Source organism: Eurosta solidaginis, chromosome 3, assembly GCF_040869045.1.
Source record: "Eurosta solidaginis isolate ZX-2024a chromosome 3, ASM4086904v1, whole genome shotgun sequence".
Classification (NCBI taxonomy): domain Eukaryota; kingdom Metazoa; phylum Arthropoda; class Insecta; order Diptera; family Tephritidae; genus Eurosta; species Eurosta solidaginis.
This window is the reverse complement of record NC_090321.1, coordinates 250,813,457-250,834,941: the sequence shown is the minus strand read 5'-3', so window position 1 is coordinate 250,834,941 and position 21,485 is coordinate 250,813,457. Positions and strand designations below refer to the sequence as shown.

Genomic DNA, 21,485 nt, shown 5'->3' with positions numbered 1-21,485 from the left:
AGTCAGCTCAGCAAACGTTGGGCGGACACTACGTCTTGCAGGGTAGCAAGATCTTTCTGGCCGAAAGTGGATGGCAGGAGGTCTGCTGAAATAATTGGGTTCACTATTTCGGCTGCATTTCGAATGATCAAAAAAGAAAATTTTTTTATCCAAAACCCTCTCAACATAATCTTTAAATTTGGGGGCGAACATTAGCAACTTTTTTTTTGTATGGGAACTAACCCAGTCTAGTACTTATTATTTCATTTGAAGTTAAAAACTGAAAAAAGAAATTTTTTTTTTTTTAATTTTTTTTTTTTGTATTCTAGTGCCGAGCTTACTACATGTAGTACGCCAGTAAATAAATCAACAAAAATCACATATAGTTGGGTTTTATACCTCCACTACTAGTGTATCTCAATTTCTACAACTATTTTTAATAAAAATATACAAAAAACAGAACAAAACAAAATGGGCTTTAATATTTTTTTCTTACGGATTACGCGACATCTTCACACTTTGGACAATTTCACAAAACTCGCATTTTTGATATTAAAAATTGGTTACTTAGTTTAAATTACTGTTTACGAAATATTTTGAAAATAACATGTGTACTAGATGTAGTACGCTCGGCATATCTGGGTTAAGTAATCAGTGCAATAATGAATGTGAAGTTATTGCTCCACAAATAATGCTTTAAGCCAACTTAACTTTACTTACTATTCTTTCATGATTTTAACGCCCACAGGACAATGCCTGCACACATTTATATCACTTCCTGCAACGCACTCAACAAAAACGTCTATTCGACGACGAGGATGTACATTCTTTGCGCCTCTTCCTACTTGCGTGGAGTAACGATTCTGTAGAGATGCCTTTCTGTACTTCACTGGCGCGCAATGAGTTTATGCAACATAGCATTCGTTTGCTTCTAATACATTTGCAGAATAATTTTGATTCCACGCTAGAGCAACAAAAGTTCATAGGTTGCCTGTGTCGTTCGGACATGAGTGACATAAGTGGTGTAATGAACTTTTGTCTGCTTCATAAAGTTTTTGAGACGCTGCAGACACGCCCCGGCTGGGCTCAATCATATGCCATAGATTTCGAAAAACTTGTAGACAATGATGATAAACAAATTTATGAACAAATATTGGATGCATTGCGTGAAAATCGTGAATTTGATGTTGCTGTGCGTTTGGCAAATCTACTAGAACAGCCTATCAGTGATATTGTCTATTCGAAATGGGTAAGCAAACTGGAGGAAACTGAATTAGCAGTGGGCGAGGATGGGCCATATACGGATGTCACTTTTCAGTCGTATGAAGATGAAATTTCAGAACATTCTTTGCCACCCGAACTGCTCGTAAACTTTTATCTCTATGCAGCTGGACGATTTTTAGACTCATGCGCACGCAAATATCAATTGCTAAAACGTGCACTTACAGTTATCAAACAACATCATCTCTTTCCTAATGAGTCATTCGATCGTGATCAAATTGAATATGAAATGATTATTTGTTATTTACAATTAGATGATAATTTAGCATCGGAAATGGGTATTTACCATTCTGAGTATTATGAACAGATAATGCTGAATGAGCGTTGTGTGCTGTATAAATCATTTCTTGAACTGAAGGAACTTGCCGGCATTGAAGATCTTAATGTAAGTTTGAAGCAACCTTTCACGCGTCAAATAGAAGCACGACTTGAGGATCTGCTCAATTTGCTACTTGAAAAGGGTGACGTTGTAGAGGCGTTGCGTTTGCAAGAGCTTTTCGAATGCCGTCCAATCGATTTACGTTTTGTGGTCTTTTGCATGGCGCTTGCCGAAGGTGTAACGACAATATTCAGTATGTCACCGGAGGAGAGGCAAATGCTGCGCGATATTGAGATAAGTTCATTTGCCAAATTCAATAAACGTACATTGGATAGTGGCTTGTTGGCAAGAGATGGTATGTGGTAAAACAATTATCTTATAAAATATAGCGGTTGTTAAGAAACCCTTTTATGCTGCATATTGAATTGAGACCTAGAAATATAATGTGTCAAAATGTCTAAATATAGGCTTAATTCCCTCCCCTCACGGAATGATGTACCATAACAATCTCGTTGATGTAGTTTACTATAAATTTGATTTCTTTCAGGTCAACAATCACCAACAAAATTAAGCAGCGATCTCTCAGATAGCTGCTCGACTTGTGAATTTGAAGAGATTCCTTCAAAAGAGAAACGTGAAACTTTGGAAACTATACAAGGTATTGCGTCGAAGCTAACGTATGGTATTAATATTGGTCGTCGCATTGTAATGGCTTATCGTGCCGCAATGTACTTGGACAAGGAGTATTTAGATGTATTGCGTACCAAAGATTCAACAGTTTTACTGCAAAGTGTTGCTGAGGATGGATGTTTGCGCCGTTTATTGGTAGTCAGCGACATACTCACTTCGACGCATATGACACAGCAGGAGGTAAAATCTTCAAAAATTAACTAGAACGATTTCCCTTAAGATAACAGCACGGTTATCGCCGTTAACCTCGCCGCCATCACTCTATCTCTTCTCTACCCTGCCTCACTCCTCCAATTACCGCTCTTTTCAGCGCAATTCTCCCTTCCCTCTCTCGCCCTTTATTATAAAAAAAAATTTGTTATCATGTTTTTGTTGTTGTTGTAGCAGTGCTTCGCCCCACCCAATAGGTGCGACCGGTCACAAATTGTCATCACTATCCTCTAACGGGAGTCCAAGGAAACTTGCAGTTTCAACGGGGGTGGACCATAATGAGAGGGGTGTTAGAGCCGTTGATTCCACATTACAATTAAAGAGATGGTTGGTGTCATGTGGGGCACATTGCAAGCGGGGCATACATTTTGTATGTCGGGGTTGATTCTGGATAGGTAAGAGTTTAACCTGTTACAGTATCCAGATCGAAGTTGAGCTAGAGTGACTCGTGTTTCCCTGGGGAGTATGCGTTCCTCTTTCGCTAGTTTTGGGTACTGTTCTTTGAATACTGGATTCACCGGGCAATTCCTGGCATAAAGGTCCAACGCCTGTTTGTGGAGTTCGCTGAGGACCTGCTTGTGTTTTTGGCTTCATACGGCTGAATTCTCAGGTGCCGTATTTCCTCATAATGCTTACGGAGATTACTCCTTAAGCCCCTGGGCGGTGGTGGCTCATCAATCAGATGTCTGTTGGGATGCCCAGGTTTCTGGGTATTCAACAGGAACTGTTTGGTTAGCATATAATTTCTCTCCCTGATGGGGAATATTCGCGCCTCATTATGTAGGTGGTGTTCTGGGGACATAAGAAGACAGCCCGTGGCGGTTCTGAGAGCAGTATTTTGGCAGGCCTGTAGCTTCTTCCAGTGAGTAGTTTTTAGGCTTGGCGACCATATAGGGGACGCGTAGCATGCAATCGGCTGGCCAATTGCTTTGTATGTGGTAATGAGCATTTCTTTGTATTTCTCGGTACAATTGCGGCTGCATGCTCACCAAAATGTAGATCCTGATCAAACGTCACACCCAAGATTTTGGGGAGTAGGCAGTCGGTAGCGTAGTGCCATCGATGTGGATGTTCAAAATGGTCGACATTTGGGACGTCCATGTTGTAAATAAGGTCGCGGAGGATTTAGTCGTAAAGGATTTAGATGTAACCCCATTTAATTACTTATCATGACCCAGCTTTCTCTTGACTTTGCTGTGAAAGTATCCAGGACTGTAGACAAGACCACTCAGAATTGTGATCGCATGGTTTTGACAGAGGTGCGCAGAGAATTGCGGTGTAGAATCACCTCCGAAAATAAACGTACGGCATTGACCCCCTTAGGAGTCTAGGGGAAGATCATAGTTTTTGAGTAGCAATATATGGGGTGAAAACTAAACATCTGCACCTATTTTAAGTAAGATCGGCTACAGGTTCGTCGATCATTAGTGAAACGTTCACATATAAGAAGAATTCCTTTTCCGTAAGGCTGGTACATGAATTCTTATTTCATAAGAAGTCCTGGTGACTATACCACTACTGTTGGAAATTTACGGAATAATCCCAAATAGTACTCATTTGACTAATAACACTGGTTTACAGCCAAAGTGCACCAGAGACGCCATTATGAAAATCCTATGTAAAATCACCCCCTGATTCCGAAACACACCAAATTAGCAATTTATACCATTTGGGCAATTTATTTTGCAATATATCATGTAATAAATTGTAATAACAAATTGCCAATTAAAAAAAAAAATGCGTAATAAATTGTTTCAAACTGCAAATACAACCTTGCAAAGTGTGTTTATTTAGTAGATTTAAACGTCAGTTGCGCATGGCTCAACTATATGGTTGGCTCATCTCATCAGCTGATATTAATTTTTTCATTTCACCGGAGTAGGAATTGTCAAAAGAGGATGGCAAACTCAAAATAAAACCAAAATATTGAATACATTTTCTTACAACACACAAAAATTTCAAAGTTGTATGTTTTCCATTCCATTCCATTCGCCTAATTCCAACACGCACATTTTGGCATTCTGAACAAAGGTATGTTGTTGCTGTAGAGATGAGCCAACCGGCTATCAAATTACTATTGTGCAAGCTAAATTGAGTTGTATGAACACCACTCAATTTAAATTGAAATTGCCTCAATTTATTTTTCTGTTTGAACATAGTATAAGCTCTGTTTTATTACAAAACAAGTAAGGAAGGCTAAGTTCGGGTGTAACCGAACATTAGATACTCAGTTGAGAGCTATGGAGACAAGATAAGGGAAAATCACCATGTAGGAAAATGAACCTAGGGTAACCCTGGAATGTGTTTGTATGACATGTGTATCAAATGGAAGGTATTAAAGAGTATTTTAAGAGGGAGTGAGCCATAGTTCTATAGGTGGACGCCATTTAGGGATATCGCCATAAAGGTGGACCAGGGCTGACTCTAGAATTTGTTTGTACGATATGGGTATCAAATGAAAGGTGTTAATGAGTATTTTAAAAAGGAGGGGGCCTTAGTTCTATAGGTGGACGCGTTTTCGAGATATCGCCATAAAGGTGAGCCAGGGGTGACTCTAGAATTTGTTTGTACGATATGGGTATCAAATGAAAGGTGTTAATGAGTTTTTTAAAAGGGCGTGGTCCTTAGTTCTAAAGGTTGACGCCTTTTCGAGATATCGCCATAAAGGTGGACCAGGGGTGATTGTAGAATTTTTTTGTACGATATGGGTATCAAATGAAAGGTGTTAATGAGTATTTTAAAAGGGAGTGGGCCTTAGTTCTATGGGTGCACGCCTTTTCGAGATATCGCCATAAAGGTGGACCAGGGGTGACTATAATGTGTTTGTACGATATGGGTATCAAATTAAAGGTATTAATGAGGGTTTTAAAAGGTAGTGGTGGTAGTTGTATATGTGAAGGCGTTTTCGAGATATCGACCAAAATGTGCACCAGGGTGACCCAGACCATCATCATTCCAAGGACTTTTGATATCGCCCTGCAGAACTTTTTCATTTTCTTCTACTTAATATGGTAGGTGTCACACCCATTTTACAAAGTTTTTTTCAAAAGTTATATTTTGCGTCAATAAACCAATCCAATTACCATGTTTCATCCCTTTTTTCGTATTTGGTATACAATTATGGTATTTTTTTAAATTTTTCGCAATTTTCGATATCGAAAAAGTGGGCGTGGTCATAGTCGGATTTCGGCCATTTTTCATACCAATACAAAGTGAGTTCAGATAATTACATGAACTGAGTTTAGTAAAGATATATCGATTTTTGTTCAAGTTATCGTGTTAACGGCCGAGCGGAAGGACATACGGTCGGCTGTGTATAAAAACTGGGCGTGTGTTCAACCGGTTTCGCTCTTTTTCAAAGAAAACAGTTATCGTCCTAGGATCTAAGCCCCTACCGAATTTCACAAGGATTGGTAAATTTTTGTTCGACTTATGGCAAGAAAAGTATCCTAGACAAATTAAATCAAAAAGGGCGAAGCCACGCCCATTTTGAAATTTTCTTTTATTTTTGTATTTTGTTTCACCATATCATTACTGGAGTTGAAGGTTGACATAATTTACTTATATACTGTAAAGATGTTAACTTCTTTTTTTAATTTGACTTTAAAAAAAAAATTTTTTTAAAAGTGGGCGTGGTCGTTGCCCGATTTTGCCAATTTTTATAGCATACATATAGTAATAGTAGTAGCGTTCCTGCCAAATTTCATCATGATATCTTCAACGGACTGCCAAATTTCAGCTTGCAAAACTTCTAAATTACCTTCTTTTAAAAGTGGGCGGTGCCACGCCCATTGTCCAAATTTGAGTTGAACTCACCTACCAAGTTTCATCGCTTTATCCGCCTTTGGTAATGAATTATCGCACTTTTTCGATTTTTCGAAATTTTCGATATCGAAAAAGTGGGCGTGGTTATAGTCCGATATCGTTCATTTAAAATAGCGATCTGAGATGAGTGCCCGGGAACCTACATACCAAATTTCATCAAGATACCTCAAAATTTACTCAAGTTATCGTGTTAACGGACGGACGGACGGACGGATGGACATTTTTTTTCGATACTGATGATTTTGATATATGGAAGTCTATATCTATCTCGATTCCTTCATAGCTGTACAACCAACCGTTTTCCAATCACAGTTAATATACTCTATGAGCTCTGCTCAACTGAGTATAAAAATGTTTTATTCAACAAAATCAAAAGTTATAAGCATTCAAATAAATATATCCATATAGTAAAACTTAAGTACCCTACAAATAATAGCATATGTACTTATGATTCTGTCTTAACTCTATGATCTTATTTTATAATTGAAAAAGTTGTGTCTTGTTTTGACGCTTATTTAGATTAGGATCAGTTTCTCTTATGAGAAACCAACAGTAGTCACCCATCATAGCGACATCCCAGAATCCTTGATTTCGACTTTCAATCATTTTCATTTGCTGGTGAAACCTTTCGCCATGCTCGTCACTTTCGTCGCCAAGATTTTGCGGGAAAAAATTTAAATGGGGCTGTAGAAAATAAATTTTTAAAGAAATATTTACTCCTAAAAGAAAATAAAAAAGTATATTAGATAAATACGTAAGTGACACATCAGTATATAATTTTCTTAGGGTGGATTTATCTTTCAATTCAGAACAAATTTTTTGTTTACAATTTTCTCGTTCTTGTTTGTTCGGAACTGGACGATGAATTCAGATTTAGGGCTATATATTCTCATGTAAATTTAAAAATTTTCATACACATTTTTTGTTTATCGGGCAGATAGGTTTTAAAGTTAACTGAGAAAACGGTCTTAAATATGTTTTTCTATTTACCCATTTCCGCATAGCTTTTGATTAAGTCGTTCACTATCATCCCGTAGTTAGGACTTTTGTGTTTGCCTGAAAAAGAAGTAAGGACCTTTTCAAAAGAATCCGACGCTGCTGCCTCCACTGGTGACAATAGTTCTTTGAAATGGTTATTGGTCATCATTTTCCTTATTTGCGTTCCACAAAAATCTCTTCCTTTATTTTTGCTGCTGAAATCTCTGGAAAGATTGTCTTCAAATGATGAAAAGCTTCGCCTTCCTTGTCCAAAGCCTTGGTAGAATTATTTTTTCCTTCTTTATAAGTGGGGAGTGTTTTATGTTATCCACCCCAACTTGAAACTCGATTCGTTCTGGCCAATCCTTTATTATGTAGTGGTCTTGACGAGTTCGGCTATCCCATTTGCATAGAAAGCAACAGTATTTTGTGTATCCACTTTGCAGACCACATAGCATTCCAACGACTTTAAGATCGGCACATATCTTCAAATCATATTCTTCGTATTTGATTAATTTGAGCAATTTTTGCATTATCTCATACGTTTCCTTCGTATTTACTGCATGCGCGATCGGGATAGATGGCTTTTGGTTGCCAATATGCAATAATACGGTCTTTAAACTTAATTTATTGCCGTCTATGAACAATCGCCACTCTTTTGAATCATATGGTTCACGAAACTGTTTGAATAGACCAGCAATGTATTTGCAGTAACAAACACTGGCCTCCTTCGTATTGTACTTGGAAAGTTGTTCGTGACGAGCTCTATAATATGTTAAGTTCTTAACATCGGATGAAACAAATTTAAATTGTTGCATACGAGAGGCGTGTAGTTCAAAAAAAATTGAAAAAAGCCGTAATGATTGTTCGTTATCTTTGAATCTGCAGGGCCTAGCAAAAAGTGTTTTAAAAGTTTCAACCCATTTTGGAATTCCTCAATTAGTTCTTGAGATATATATGATTAGATGGTGGACCCAATTTTTTTATTTATTATTATTTTTTTTTTTTTTGAAAAACGGTAATTCGTAAATATCTTAAAAACGGTACCATATAATTAAAAATAACCTTGATTTTCGGAATCAGGGGGTGATTTTACATAGGAATTTCATAATAGCGTCTCTGGTGCAGAAAAAAAAATTGCAATTTGTGATCCAGTGTAACAGTTGTTCCTTTATAAAACAAATTATCTAATCAAGTTCCCTTTTTTTACTCCAGATCGCGGAACTCTTGGCATTAGAACTGACAACTGCCATTGTACGTCCACGTTTTTATATATTTACCGCTGATCAGCAATCGAAAAACGCTATAAAAAATGCACAAGTCTGGGGCTATAACATTGATCGTGATTTACATTTGTTTTTGGAACTGGTGCCGAATACAACAAAACTAGGCAATTGCTTATTGGAGTATTGTGATGCCCTAAAATCTTATCGCAAATATCAGGACAACAAACCATTCGAACGTAATACCGTATTTGAGCGTCTCGCTGAAATTATAAGGCGTTATGGATTACCGGCTAATACTGGTAACCAAATGTCAACATCCATTCCACCCATAACCACTGCCTCCAACTCAGGTTCATTGTTACCGCCGGCGCAAGTATTATCACATAAAAAACAAAACATAATTTATGTTGAATTACTGATAAAAGCTCATCAATGTTATGTGCACGAATGCTCGATGGAAGGAATAGCAAATGTATTGAATCGCGCCAAAGCTTTAAATTCTGTTTTGACGCAAGCTAAATCTTGGTCTCTAATTGTACGCATGCTCAGTGGTATTGGAAGGTTTCGTGAAATGTTCTATTGTTTCGATTCGTTGTTGAAGAATGAACAATTTGAATCCTTACTCGGCCAATTCGATGAAGAAAAGACAATTGGTCTGCGGCAGGCCATAATTACATATTTACGCGAATATTGCCCTAATAATGGTAGAGAATATTTAAAATTGACCGCATTGCATTTTCTTATGTACCAAGAATTAGCCGAAATGTGGGAACAAGACGCTCAAGCAGTGATAGCAAAAGTACTCAATTTGGCGGCGGTTGGCAACCAACAATTGCCTGAACAATTTTCCATGGCAAATTTGACGAGCGCTAATTCTACAAAAATATTCATTCCAAAACTTCGTTGTACGCCAGAATTAATCACTTTATTGCAGCAGGCAATGGAATATTATACACATGCCACCGAAAATTATTTACTCGATAACAAATTACTCTTAGCTCAACGTGTTGCATCGCTGGCTGAAATGGTAGCCATGCAGATTGATTTGGCCAGCAAAGCCTTGGATCGTAATATTGATCCATATTTATGTGTTTGTGTGGTAAACGTGCAGACTTGTGAGGAATTTCGTGAACTTATCAATGCCGAACTGAGGTGAGTAAGTACTAAGGTGGCTCACAGTCGCTTCTAATTTGACCTGGGTAATTCACCAAGTAGTAAAGTTAAGACATTTTAGCACATTGTCAATTTTTTCTTTTTGCTTTGCATGGAAATCAAAAATATGACTTTAAACAAAATTACTTAGCCTTTTCTTTTTTTTCACAGTATCTCCGTTATTCAATATTTGCACTTTTATTAATGAGGCCTATATAAATTTTCATCTCAACCAAAAAAGCCCGACAAATTGCAGTTGAGCCGAGGATGACACTGCACGACCACTCCGACGAACTGACTAGAACGGAATGTTGCTTTTGTTTATTTCACTGAAAAACTTAAAAACTGACTGAGACATAACAACACAAATTGAATTCTTGAACAACTCAAAGAACTGAAAATTTAAATAATCACGAAAAGAAGAAAAACTTAAAAAAATTTGTAAGTTTTTATAAATTTTCAATAATAAAACATTGAAAAATATAAGGATGCTATCAGTCTTATTTGGTAATGTGGTTAATTTAACAATTTTTAAAATTAACAAGTAAAGGTGTCTAAGTTCGGGTGTAACCGAACATTATATACTCAGCGTGGGCTTCAATTGTACATTTCATTTCAGATAAATTACTTTTCTACATAACACGTGGCACCGCCCGTTTAAAAAAAATGTCTCCCCATTTTCTCTTACAATAAAACTTCGTAAGTGAAATATCATTGATTCAAAACTATTTTTTGCTAAGTTATAGGTTATTATTCTAGTCCACGAACCTTTTAAACATGTTTTATATCTAAGTTGCCGTGGTCTTTAACCGATCCCGTCCATTTTTCCTAGAAATATTTCCTGCTATAGAAAAAATTTGTGTACTCATTACGACTTTTGTGTACTTACGAAATTTGTGGACTTATTACGATCCGTTAATTTTTCTTCGAATTATGGCTCCCGGAACATAGAAAATTGCTTAGTCATAAAAGGGGCGGCGCCACGCCCATTTTTTAAAATTTGAAGTTTTTCCTATTTATTTTTATAAATACACTTGGGAAATGAAATACCTTTGATATAAAGCTCTTTTTGCAAAGATATAGCTTATTTTATTCGTCCACGACCCTTTTAAAAATATTTAATATAAAAGTGGGCGTGGTCCTTAACCGATTTCGTTAATTTTTCCTCAAAGCATTCCTTATAGTAAAGGCAACCTCTCTGCCGAATTTGGTTACGATAGGTTTAACGATTTTTGATTTATGATCAATATTTGTAAAATTTATTTTATCACAAATGGGCGGTGGCACGCCCATTTTTAAAAACTTTTTAAAATTTTTATCAAGAGTCTCATAATCAGTCCACATGTCAAATTTCAACCTTCTAGGTGTATTATTTACTAAATAATCAAGTTTCTTCTGTTTTCCAAAATGTTATATATATATATAAAGTGGGCGTGGTTATCATCCGATTTCGCTCATTTTCAATACTAATCTATTCTGGTTATAGATAAGCTCGTGTACCAAATTTGGTGAATATATCTCAATATTTACTCAAGTTATCGTGTTAACGTACGGACGGACGGACATGGCTCAATCACATTTTTTTCGATACTGATGATTTTGATATATGGAAGTCTATATCTATCTCGATTTCTTTATACCTGTACAACCAACCGTTATCCAATCAAAGTTAATATACTCTGTGTGCAAAGCACGCTCAGTATAAAAAGTGACTCTGATTACCATAAATGTTGGGAAATTGATTGTGCTTCAAAATTAAAAGCTTTAATGATTTTACAACCGAAACACGAGAATGAGGTAGATAATCGTTATTGAAATGTGCAATAGCAAGTTAAGGCTACAATGGAAAATCTCACTGCGGATCTGTTGATTCTTCCATTTTGAAACCTCAGTCGTTCTTCTTGTACCGATCATAGAAAGTGTTTAAAAGTTATATCCTGGGGCCGAATCGTAACATACGATCCGCGATCGAATGCCGTTTTTTAAATCACAATTGCTCCTAAACGGTGTATGGGATTAATGAAATATGTGAACTAGGGACAACGCGTACTCACTAGATCCATAATATACTATTCGTTTTTTAAATAGTTCGATAGCCTAATTTTTTCGCTTGAATGAAAAAAGTTTTTGATCCGTGATCGTATGTTACGATTCCATAGCTGATCGTAGACCCGACTGACACTTTACAGTAAAACTTTTCTTTTCTCCCATTATAATGTGACGAATATTACCATCTCTAAGCTGGTACTAAGTAAATGCACAACAACAAAAACATTAAAGCAAGCTACATAAACACCTTAAGCTGCAGACGTTGCTGCTTTATCGGTAACCGTATAGGTAACCTTATAACAGCTGATTCGACCAACCTTATGGGAATCAATGCAATCGATTATTGGTGCCGATAAGGTTGTAACCGTATCGTAGCCAACCAATTGGTTTTTGGTTAACCGTCGTAACGATAAACAGCTGATTACGTTAGAGATACGACTACAGCGATACGACGTAAAGCTGGAGTCATTGGTGCCGTATGTCATATCGCTGTATCCGTATCCCTAACGTAATCAGCTGTTTATCGTTACGACGGTAAACCAAAACCCAATTGGTTGGCTACGATACGGTTACGACCTTAGCGGCACCAATAATCGATTGCATTGATTTTCATAAGGTTGGTCGAATCAGCTGTTAAAAGGTTACCGATACGGTTACCGATAAAGCACCAATGTCTCCAGCTTAAGGCACCAATAACTACAGCTTTAATCAGACATCAGCGTTTCCTAGATCAATTGATCAGACAAACAAGTTAAGGCGGTGACACAATAACATTTTTCATATAGATGCGTTTAACACAAGCTTATGCATTCCAATAACATCGCCACAATCAAGGTGACAAAATGATATTTTTCATATAGATGCGTTTAACTCATGCTTATGCATTCCAATAACATCGCCACAATCAACCAAGATGTTGCGTTTGTAAATATGAAGGAACTTGAGACGTGGCAATTGAAGTTTATTACGCCTAGCCCATTCACATACAAAATTTCGCAAAGCACTGTTATAAACATTCTCCCTATACAACAAAAATACTTGCTAACATATTTTGTGTCGTAATCGATTGTTATATTGCAGTTTTTAATTGCGAAAAATGTTAGAAAATGTACCATCCAGTGGGAAAAATAATTTCACTTGCAAAGGGTGCCAACACCCTTAGCCAAAGCAAATGTCAAATTCTTCTTCTTATGATTTGCTTGGAAAAAAATTGGGGAGTTGGCTACTTTTCAATATCAGATGGCGCCAGTGTCGCTCATTCTACCGTTGTCCATAAAAATACGTGCAATCTACTCATAATGCATAAGCTTGTGTTAAACTCATCTATATGAAAAACTGCTTATGTGTCGGAGCTATAACGCTCTTCACACAGTCAGGTTGCGCTCTTTGCTTACCGAATGATTTAGTCGTCGCTGAACAAGTCATTGTAAAGGCCTACAAGTAGGATATGTAGCAGCATGCACATACACAGCCACGTTCACCTGATAAAATGCTTGTTCTTGTTCGTTTTTTTTGTGGATGCTATTTGGCCATGTTGTACTTCTTAGGTCCAAAAAAAGTGTAGTAGTTGCTAACGAAAACTGCGTAAAATTTTTATTGTAAAATTACAAAGAAATATCCTTATTTACTTTCAAACGAGCACTTAATTACATCTCTCTTTAAAATCCATACGTTTTGGACTATTTTAATTAACAAATTGTGATACTTTATTACCGGGCACGATTGCTAAAACACGACCAAAACCGTCGGGGGAGGTATTAATAGACGCGTTTTTGCCTCGTTTCCAATAATTCGAATACTTTTTCGCCTTTGGACTATTGGTAACAGACGAAACGGGTCTTTTTCATTTCTCTTTCCACATTTTTGGACGGATTATTTCAGTCGACCTCGGTTTGAAACTGTTTTTCGCGGAGAACCTTTGAACGGGTAGAAAAACTTAGCACCCGTGTTTGTATTCTTAATACTGGAATAACTACGCGTCCTCAGATACCCCAATTCAAGACTTTTGTATAAATTTCTGTAGGACCCATATAGGTGCACTACATTTTCACACTAAATTCGTTCAACAAAATTTACCATCACAGCATCCCATATCTGATATTGCGCTGCTTTTTTCCCCCTGCGTCGCTTTCCACGACAGCAACCCCAGTAATTTTGACACTTCGTTCAGTGTCAAACGCATGTTCCACGCAGGTTCCACTGAGTTCCACAATAGTTTGACACTGACTGAAGTGTCAAATGGCAGTGTGTTAGAAAGAGAAAGGAAGTGTTTCCTTCTCATACATATCATACTTGTAAACCTGTGATATGGAACAAGTGGCGTAGCAACATCGTGCGTTGCTATCGCATGTTTGCGCAGCGAATGTTAAAAATATGCATGAATGTACGTATAATTTTTTTGGTTAGCATAAAAAATTGCTCGCTTTGTATATTGCACATCAAAAAAAAATAGAAGTCTTTGTTAGTTGCTTTCTAAAGGCCGCGGTACAATGACATTTTTCATATAGATGCGTTTAACACAAGTTTTTGCATTCCAATTACATCGCCACAATCAACCAAGATGTTGCGTTTGTAAATATGAAGGCACTTCAGACTTGGCAATTGAAGTTTATTACGCCTTGCCCATTCACATACAAAATTTCGCGAAGCACTGTCGCAAACATTCTCCCTATACAACAAAAATACTTGCTAACATATTGTAACGAATTTACTGCAAATCCTCTTATTTGCAACCTTCTGCTAAGTTCGAATTATTAAGTGTTGAATAAATAACTCCACTATTCAATAATGCAAAATGACCTTTATTAAAGTTTTTTACAATAACACTACAAATGATTTTCAAAATAATACTGCTATTGCTCGGTAGATAGCGTCTTAAATCCAACTGATTATCGAGCCTCTACTGTTGCTGCCTTTTATACTCTCTGATTTCCTCGTTCGCATCTTCTAGGCGCTTCCATTTCCAGAATCTACTAGTTGGCCATCAGCTATCAAATTTCTCAGCTGTAACTACAGATGCACGATTTTATAGATTCTCTCATTGCATACTTTCGGGAGTATTTCAGATATATGCATGTGGTTGTGCGTTGCTTCTCCGCTGCGTGTACGTACATATGTGTAGACATAATGATTGATTCGTTTATGTAGATACAAGTGAGTGTCTGCTTTATTGTTGTTGTGCCTTCGTTTACTTAGCATCAGACTAGGGATGTGAGTATCACTTAGTGTCACTAATATACGTCAAAATATTTTATGTCGTATTCGATTGTTATATTGGAGTTTTCAATTGTTAAAAATGATAGAAATTTTACCAACCAGTGGGAAAAATAATTTCACTTACAAAGTGTGCCAACACCCATAGCCATTGTTCAGGTTTACAAGTATGATATGTATGAGAGGGAAACAATTTCTTTCCCTTTCTAACACACGGCAGTTTGACACTTCGGTCAGTGTCAAACTAGCGTGGAACCTGCGTGGAACATGAGTTTTGACACTGAACGAAGTGTCAAAATTACCGGGGTTGCTTCGTCGAAAGCGACACAGGGAAGCAAGAAAGGGATCGGAATATCAGATATGGGTTGCTGTGATGGTAAATTTTTTTGAACGAATTTAGTAGGAAATTTTAAGTGCACCCATGTGGGTCCTTCAGAAAATATAAAAAAGTCTTCAATTGGGGTATCTGAGGACGCGTAGTTATTTCAGAATTAAGAATACAAACACGTGAGTTAAGTTTTTCTACCCGTTCAAAAGTTCTCCGCGAAAAACAGTTTGAAACCGAGGTCGACTGCAATAACCCGTCCAAAAAACGGAAAGAAAAATGAATAGACGCGTTTTGTCCTGTTGTCAATAGTCCGAAGAGAAAAAGTATTCGAATTATTGGAAGCGAGGCCAAAACGCGTCTATTAATAACTCCCCCACCGGTTTTGGTTGTGTTTTAGCAATCGTCCCCGGTAATAAAGTATCACAATTTGTTAATTAAAATTGTCCAAAATATATGGTTATTAAAGAGAGATGTAATTAAGTGCTCGTTTGGAAGTAAATAAGTATATTTCTTTGTAATATAAGAAAAGAAAAAATTTAAGCAGTTTTCGATAGCAGCTACTAAACTTTTTTTGTCCTAAGAAGTACAACAGTGCCAAATAGCATCCACAAAAAAAACGAACAAGAACAAGCATTTTATCAGGTGAGCGTGGCTGTGTATGTGCGTGCTGCTACATATCGTACTTGTAGACCTGTACAATGCCCATAGCCAAAGAAAATGTCAAATTCTTCTTCTTATGATTTGCTTGGAACAAAATTTGGGAGATGGGTACTTTTCAATATCAAATGGCGCCAGTGTCGCTAATTCTACCGTTCTCCGTAAAAATACGTGCAATCTACTCGTAATGCATAAGCTTGTGTTAAACTCATCTATATGAAACACTGCTTATGCTTCAAAAAAAAAAATTTTTTTTTTCAGTTAAATAAATAAAAAAAATGTTGTCTTTAGCTTTAACATTAAAGTACGTGTATTTAGAATATGATATAAAAAAGGTTACATTAAAGACTAAAGCGCATGCGTTGTCTTTTCTTTGCCATTTCATCTAAAACTTCATCAACGGTAACAACTTGATCACGGTGGATGTTTAGTGATGCACAGCCATTCAATCGATTTTCACTCATCGTGTTGCTCAAATAGTTTTTAATCAGCCTAAGAGTTGAAAAATATCTCTCGTTCCTTGCCGTTGTTACTGGAAGCGTATACAAGATTTTTAACAACATGTGAACATTAGGAAAAGCCACAGAATCGCATTCCTGTAATATTAATCATAGATAAAGTGATAAAAAAAAACCGAAGTACCTCCTTCAGGAATAAGTAGTATTCATGCTTTTTGAGCCTATTCATGAGATCTAACGTATACGTATATAAAATTCAAAAGAAAGAAACTGATCGAATAGAAAAAAATTTTATTTAAAAGTCATATATACACGGAAAAAACACGAATATGTTTTTTACATTTTAAAATGTGAAAACACATTATTTTTTCATTTATCAAATAATTTTAATTTTACATTTTTGAAATGTGTTTTTGACATAAAAAAAAATGTAGATATTACATTATAATAATGTGTTTTCCACATGGAAAATAATGTCAAATTTGCATTATATTTCAAAATAGGAAATGTGTACTTCAAAAAAATGCTGTAAATTTAACATTATTTAAATGTTAAAAATATTTGCCTTTTCACTCCGATGAATGTAATCGCTGTTGAGGCAAACGAGCAAACGCCTGAATTGATTATATTCACGCATGCAATAAGTTGGTTGATTTTAAATCAATAGCTATCATCCGGTGGCAAAATCCTGAGCCAGATAAATAATTTTGCATGTAAATGCAACAACAACGATTTGAGCCAGATAAATCCAAATAGAAGTCTGGTTCAATTTGTGAGCCAGATAATTTGTTAATTACTTCTTTTTAGGTTGGCAACGCGGCCTTTAATATACCTACCTTTTTTAGAAATAAATGTCGCTGCTCAGCCTTTCGCCGTATGAGTTAAATGAAAAACAGCGGCGACATCTGCCTATCACATTTCACGTGTGCGAAAATTTTACGACATCTGCTTCTCAAGTCTCTCAATGATCCAGAGCATTCCCGTGAGAATTGAGCGTGAGCCGGAGCTGTAAAACTCACTGAAAGACGGCAAATATCGATTATGTTCGTTTAAGCAAATTGGATCATTGAACACGATCATGTTGCCGAATGTAATCGAACGTTGTTCTGTTCGATGTATGCTGTTCTCTGATATGTATGTAGCTGGTCGTTAGGCAAATTTACAAGGAAACTTCTTTATGAAATTATAGTAAAAGTTAACATGTACATTTGTATATTTAATAAATTGCAGAATTAATATGAAACAGAATATGACTAAAATATATAAGTGTTCACTTCGTACATACATATCCTTGCATATTAAAAATATAATATCACCAACAAAGTAAATACGTAGCGATATTATAAAGAAATTTATTAACATAGACATAAAAACATCAAATATTTGAATTGTATCGATCAAAAAAAATCAAATGATCCTCAAGCAAGGGGGGCGGGTTTAAACCACCCCCCTCGTAGCTACGCCCCTGGTCGGAGCTATAACAAGTGACTAACACGAAAACCAATTAGTTCGCGCGATCAATGCGCACTCACTTACCTACACTTGCATTTACAAATCTGCCTACGTTTGACCTTAATCATCATTTACCCACATACATACAAGGCAACGAAGAGATAACTCACACACAGTCATCAGTTGAAGTAGTACTCACATACATATATGTACACGCGCATATGGTTATGCGAGAGGCTATAAACTACAGATACACACGCGACGCGTATAGTTGGTAACCAAGTAGAAAGTCTAGCAGAAGAAACGTCTAGACATTTGGGCACAGAGTATAAAAGCAGCGAAAGCTGAGTAGTCAGCACTCAGTTTGATAAGCACGCTATTGGTTGCGAAGTAAGAGTTATTGTGAAGTACTTTCAAAGTAGTCTAATAAAGACCATTTAGCATTATTTAATGTTGAAGTTATTTATTCAACAGTTTAGCGATACGAACGTTAGTAGAAGGTGTAAAATAAGCGGAGTTTCCCTAAATTCGTTACAATATGATCTCGATTACAACTTATGGCTGGAACTTAAATGCAGCTTTCAAATAAATCATTCTTGTTATTTAACTAAATGGTTTTTTTTTATCTAGAGATGTTTTTATTATTCAGCTTATTTATTATAATAAATCCTTAAAATTAAAAAAAATATATATACGAAATCCTTATATTTAAAAGTGACATTAGATTGACAAGACATACATATTAAACAAGAGGATATTTTTTTGTTAGTTTCCTTTTCTTCCACTTTGAAAATTAGTATCTACATTCAATTATGATTTTTCATATATATATCATATTTGTTTATTTCCCAGTGTACCACAATCGCTTATTATGAGTCGTGCTTATGGCTACGACATAAATTGGTCTGAAGTGCTGCTCTCGCACTACATTATACTCGAACATGCAAATTACCTGCAGGAATATTTACAGCATTTACAAATCACCGATAATATTATTGATAATACAGTTAAGGGGTAAGTAGTATTTTAATAGTAAGATTTGTCTTCTCTTTTAATTGGCACGTTAATTGTTATAAAGGGTCGATTCGTAATACACGAATAGATTTTTCTCCGTATTTCAGATGATGATAATGTGTTGACATTTCTTTAACAATGTGACTTGTTCGCATCTACTATAACTTAAAAATACAATACTACCTATTTTTGTTCTTAAAAACCATTATTAATATTAAATAAATATGATTTCTTTGCTATCATATGTTAAAATCCCATTTAACCAATACTATGATACAGATGTATCGCCTAACTTTCTTTCGTATTGTTGACTATCCAGTTTCGTATGTGACGATTCGACCCCCAGCTACAAATTTGAGAAAGTAATGGACTAGAGGAATCGGGAACCTCTTTCCCTGCACTAACAAAAAAAAAGTGTTTCGTGTTTTCGAAAACATCGATAGCTTTTCTAAAATGTGTTAATTAAGAAATTTGATATGTAATACTGGCACCAAAACTAACTTAATCTAAAACTAAGGGTTAAGTGTTGGAATTGTGAAAGTTTAGATATATACAGTCACATAGACCAGTAAGAGTAGGCCCGTTGTGAATGTATGGCTTTGTATTAGAAAAAATTATTTTAAAACGATTTTATATCATTTCTTGTCAGGAGACAAGCTAGTTGTGGCACTTTGACATTTGTAGTTTTCTTGTTGGCCATCCAGCATACCCGGATCCGGATGTATGTTTGAAAAATAATTTAGTGGAATACTACCTGTTTTCTACATTTTCTTCGGTTCTGGAACAGCCAAGAAGGCTAAGCCTTGACCAAACTCTTTAGGAGTATCTTGTTTGTACTTTTATTAATGAAACTCCTGAATTTCGCATGGGAATCCCGCTGCTTTTAATCAGCCAGGTACCGGTGTTTCCGGTCTTGCCACATTTTTCATAATATTTACATTCGTGGCAAAAGTTTAGTTAAGGGCTTCTAGAAAGTCATATGGTTTGACGCATGTGTCGCCGCAACGGGCTAAAATGTTTCCAAGTGGTTGTATGTTTTGCTTTCATTGATAATAGTAGCGCCCAACATTGGGCTGAAATCTACGACAGGGACCAATTTCTTAATTTATCGCGTCGCTTTATTCTACACAGTATCTTTATGGTAAGACAGTTTCTAAACCGTACATTGCATCCATCTGTCAGAGCAAATAGTGGCATAAGAGTAGATGTGTTCGAGCCGCAGTTCTTGCTGCAGTATTACTTTAAATGTCAGAGAATCACGTTTGGCGGCCAATTTTGAGCGGCTGTGGCCACGTCGCGCATTCGTTGAACGAAATGTTGTCAGTCTATTGCTCATCATTAGCAAATCAAACGCAACATACACATTTTCACTGCGCTATTGCAGCACATTATCACCTTGAGAATCAGCAACATTCCATCATTAACTAGTACTTTAGCATTACTGCTGTTATTATTTGGCAGCTCGAACATGCTCTTTCGACTGCGCTTTTAGTGGCTTTAACTAAATTTTCGCACTTTTCTTTCTACGCTTGCCAACTTTCGTTATGAATATATGTGACCCGGGCTATGAAAAGGTGGCTTATGACTCAAAAAAGAAATTGCGAGAAACAGCTGTTAACAGCTGTTTTCTTGTGAGAAACAGCTGTCAACAGCGGTTTTTTTTTAGTCATAAGCCACCTTTTCATAGACCGGGTCACATATATGTTTTCCTCCAATAACATTCTGGTATGAGCACTTAGATACACTTAATCAGGGACAATAGTGTGTTGTTCAATAAGGTGACAGGTAAAACTCGTTAAGTAAATTTATTGGAAAACCCTCTTTGCTGCATAAAAAATTATTATTTTTCATCGCTCTTATAAAAAAAAAAAATAAGTTAAAAGGGCACAAATTGAAAGAAAACTTTATTGAAACTACAAGTTTGTAAAAAATTTTTTTTTTTTTATAAAATTTAATAGCCTTAATGTTGCAATTAACTAGATTTGTTGAGCCGAAAGGCCGCGGTATTGAATCAAACTTCCTTTTGGTTTGTTTTATATTCACATGAAAAACAAAATATGACTTACACATATGGACATGTATGATCGACTATATTCCCAATCAGTCGATCATACATGTCCATATGTGTAAGTCATATTTCGTTATTCATGTGTTCATATGTATGTTCTGTGTAATTAACTATTGTTATTGTTTTGTCTTCAGCCCTGATGATGACTTCAGAAAGTCGAAATATCGACCAAAATTTAAATTTATGAATATAAAACAAACCAAAGGGAAGTTTTATTCAATACCGCGGCCTTTCAGCTCAACAAATGTAATTAATTGTAAAAAAATGTTTAATCCGTAATACCTCAAATGCATTCTGAATATACTTAACCCTCCGATAGATTGTGTCGTCTGGCCAGACGAGAGGGCTTTATTTTCGTGAATAACTTTACTGGTACTCAGCCGATCATGAAAAACTTTAGTGACTTTTTAAGTTTAGAGGCGGTCTGTATAATAATTCCGAAATCGATATTCTTTTCTATTTATTTTTCTGTTTTTTTTTGTACCAAAGTTGATTATGTCACATTTTAGCGTTGTCGTCTGGCTAGACGAACATATTTTTAAGCCTATAAAACCTCATAGATGGAATTCATTTCAAAATTTATCCA

General features: G+C 36.1%; 1 protein-coding gene across 2 annotated transcripts in view; it reads left to right on the top strand.

Moving 5' to 3' along the window:
* LOC137245361 (spatacsin) overlaps window positions 1-21,485 on the top strand; it is a 43,631-nt gene that overhangs the window by 17,890 nt on the left and 4,256 nt on the right. The window contains exons 4-7 of one of the 2 annotated variants that reach the window (XM_067775901.1): window positions 728-1,934; window positions 2,127-2,449; window positions 8,498-9,660; window positions 18,670-18,831. In XM_067775901.1, the coding sequence (XP_067632002.1) occupies window positions 728-1,934; window positions 2,127-2,449; window positions 8,498-9,660; window positions 18,670-18,831 (2,855 nt within the window). Of the gene's footprint in view, window positions 1-727; window positions 1,935-2,126; window positions 2,450-8,497; window positions 9,661-9,831; window positions 9,972-18,669; window positions 18,832-21,485 lie in introns of those variants that run through there. The other variant, XM_067775902.1, reaches the window with a different exon arrangement.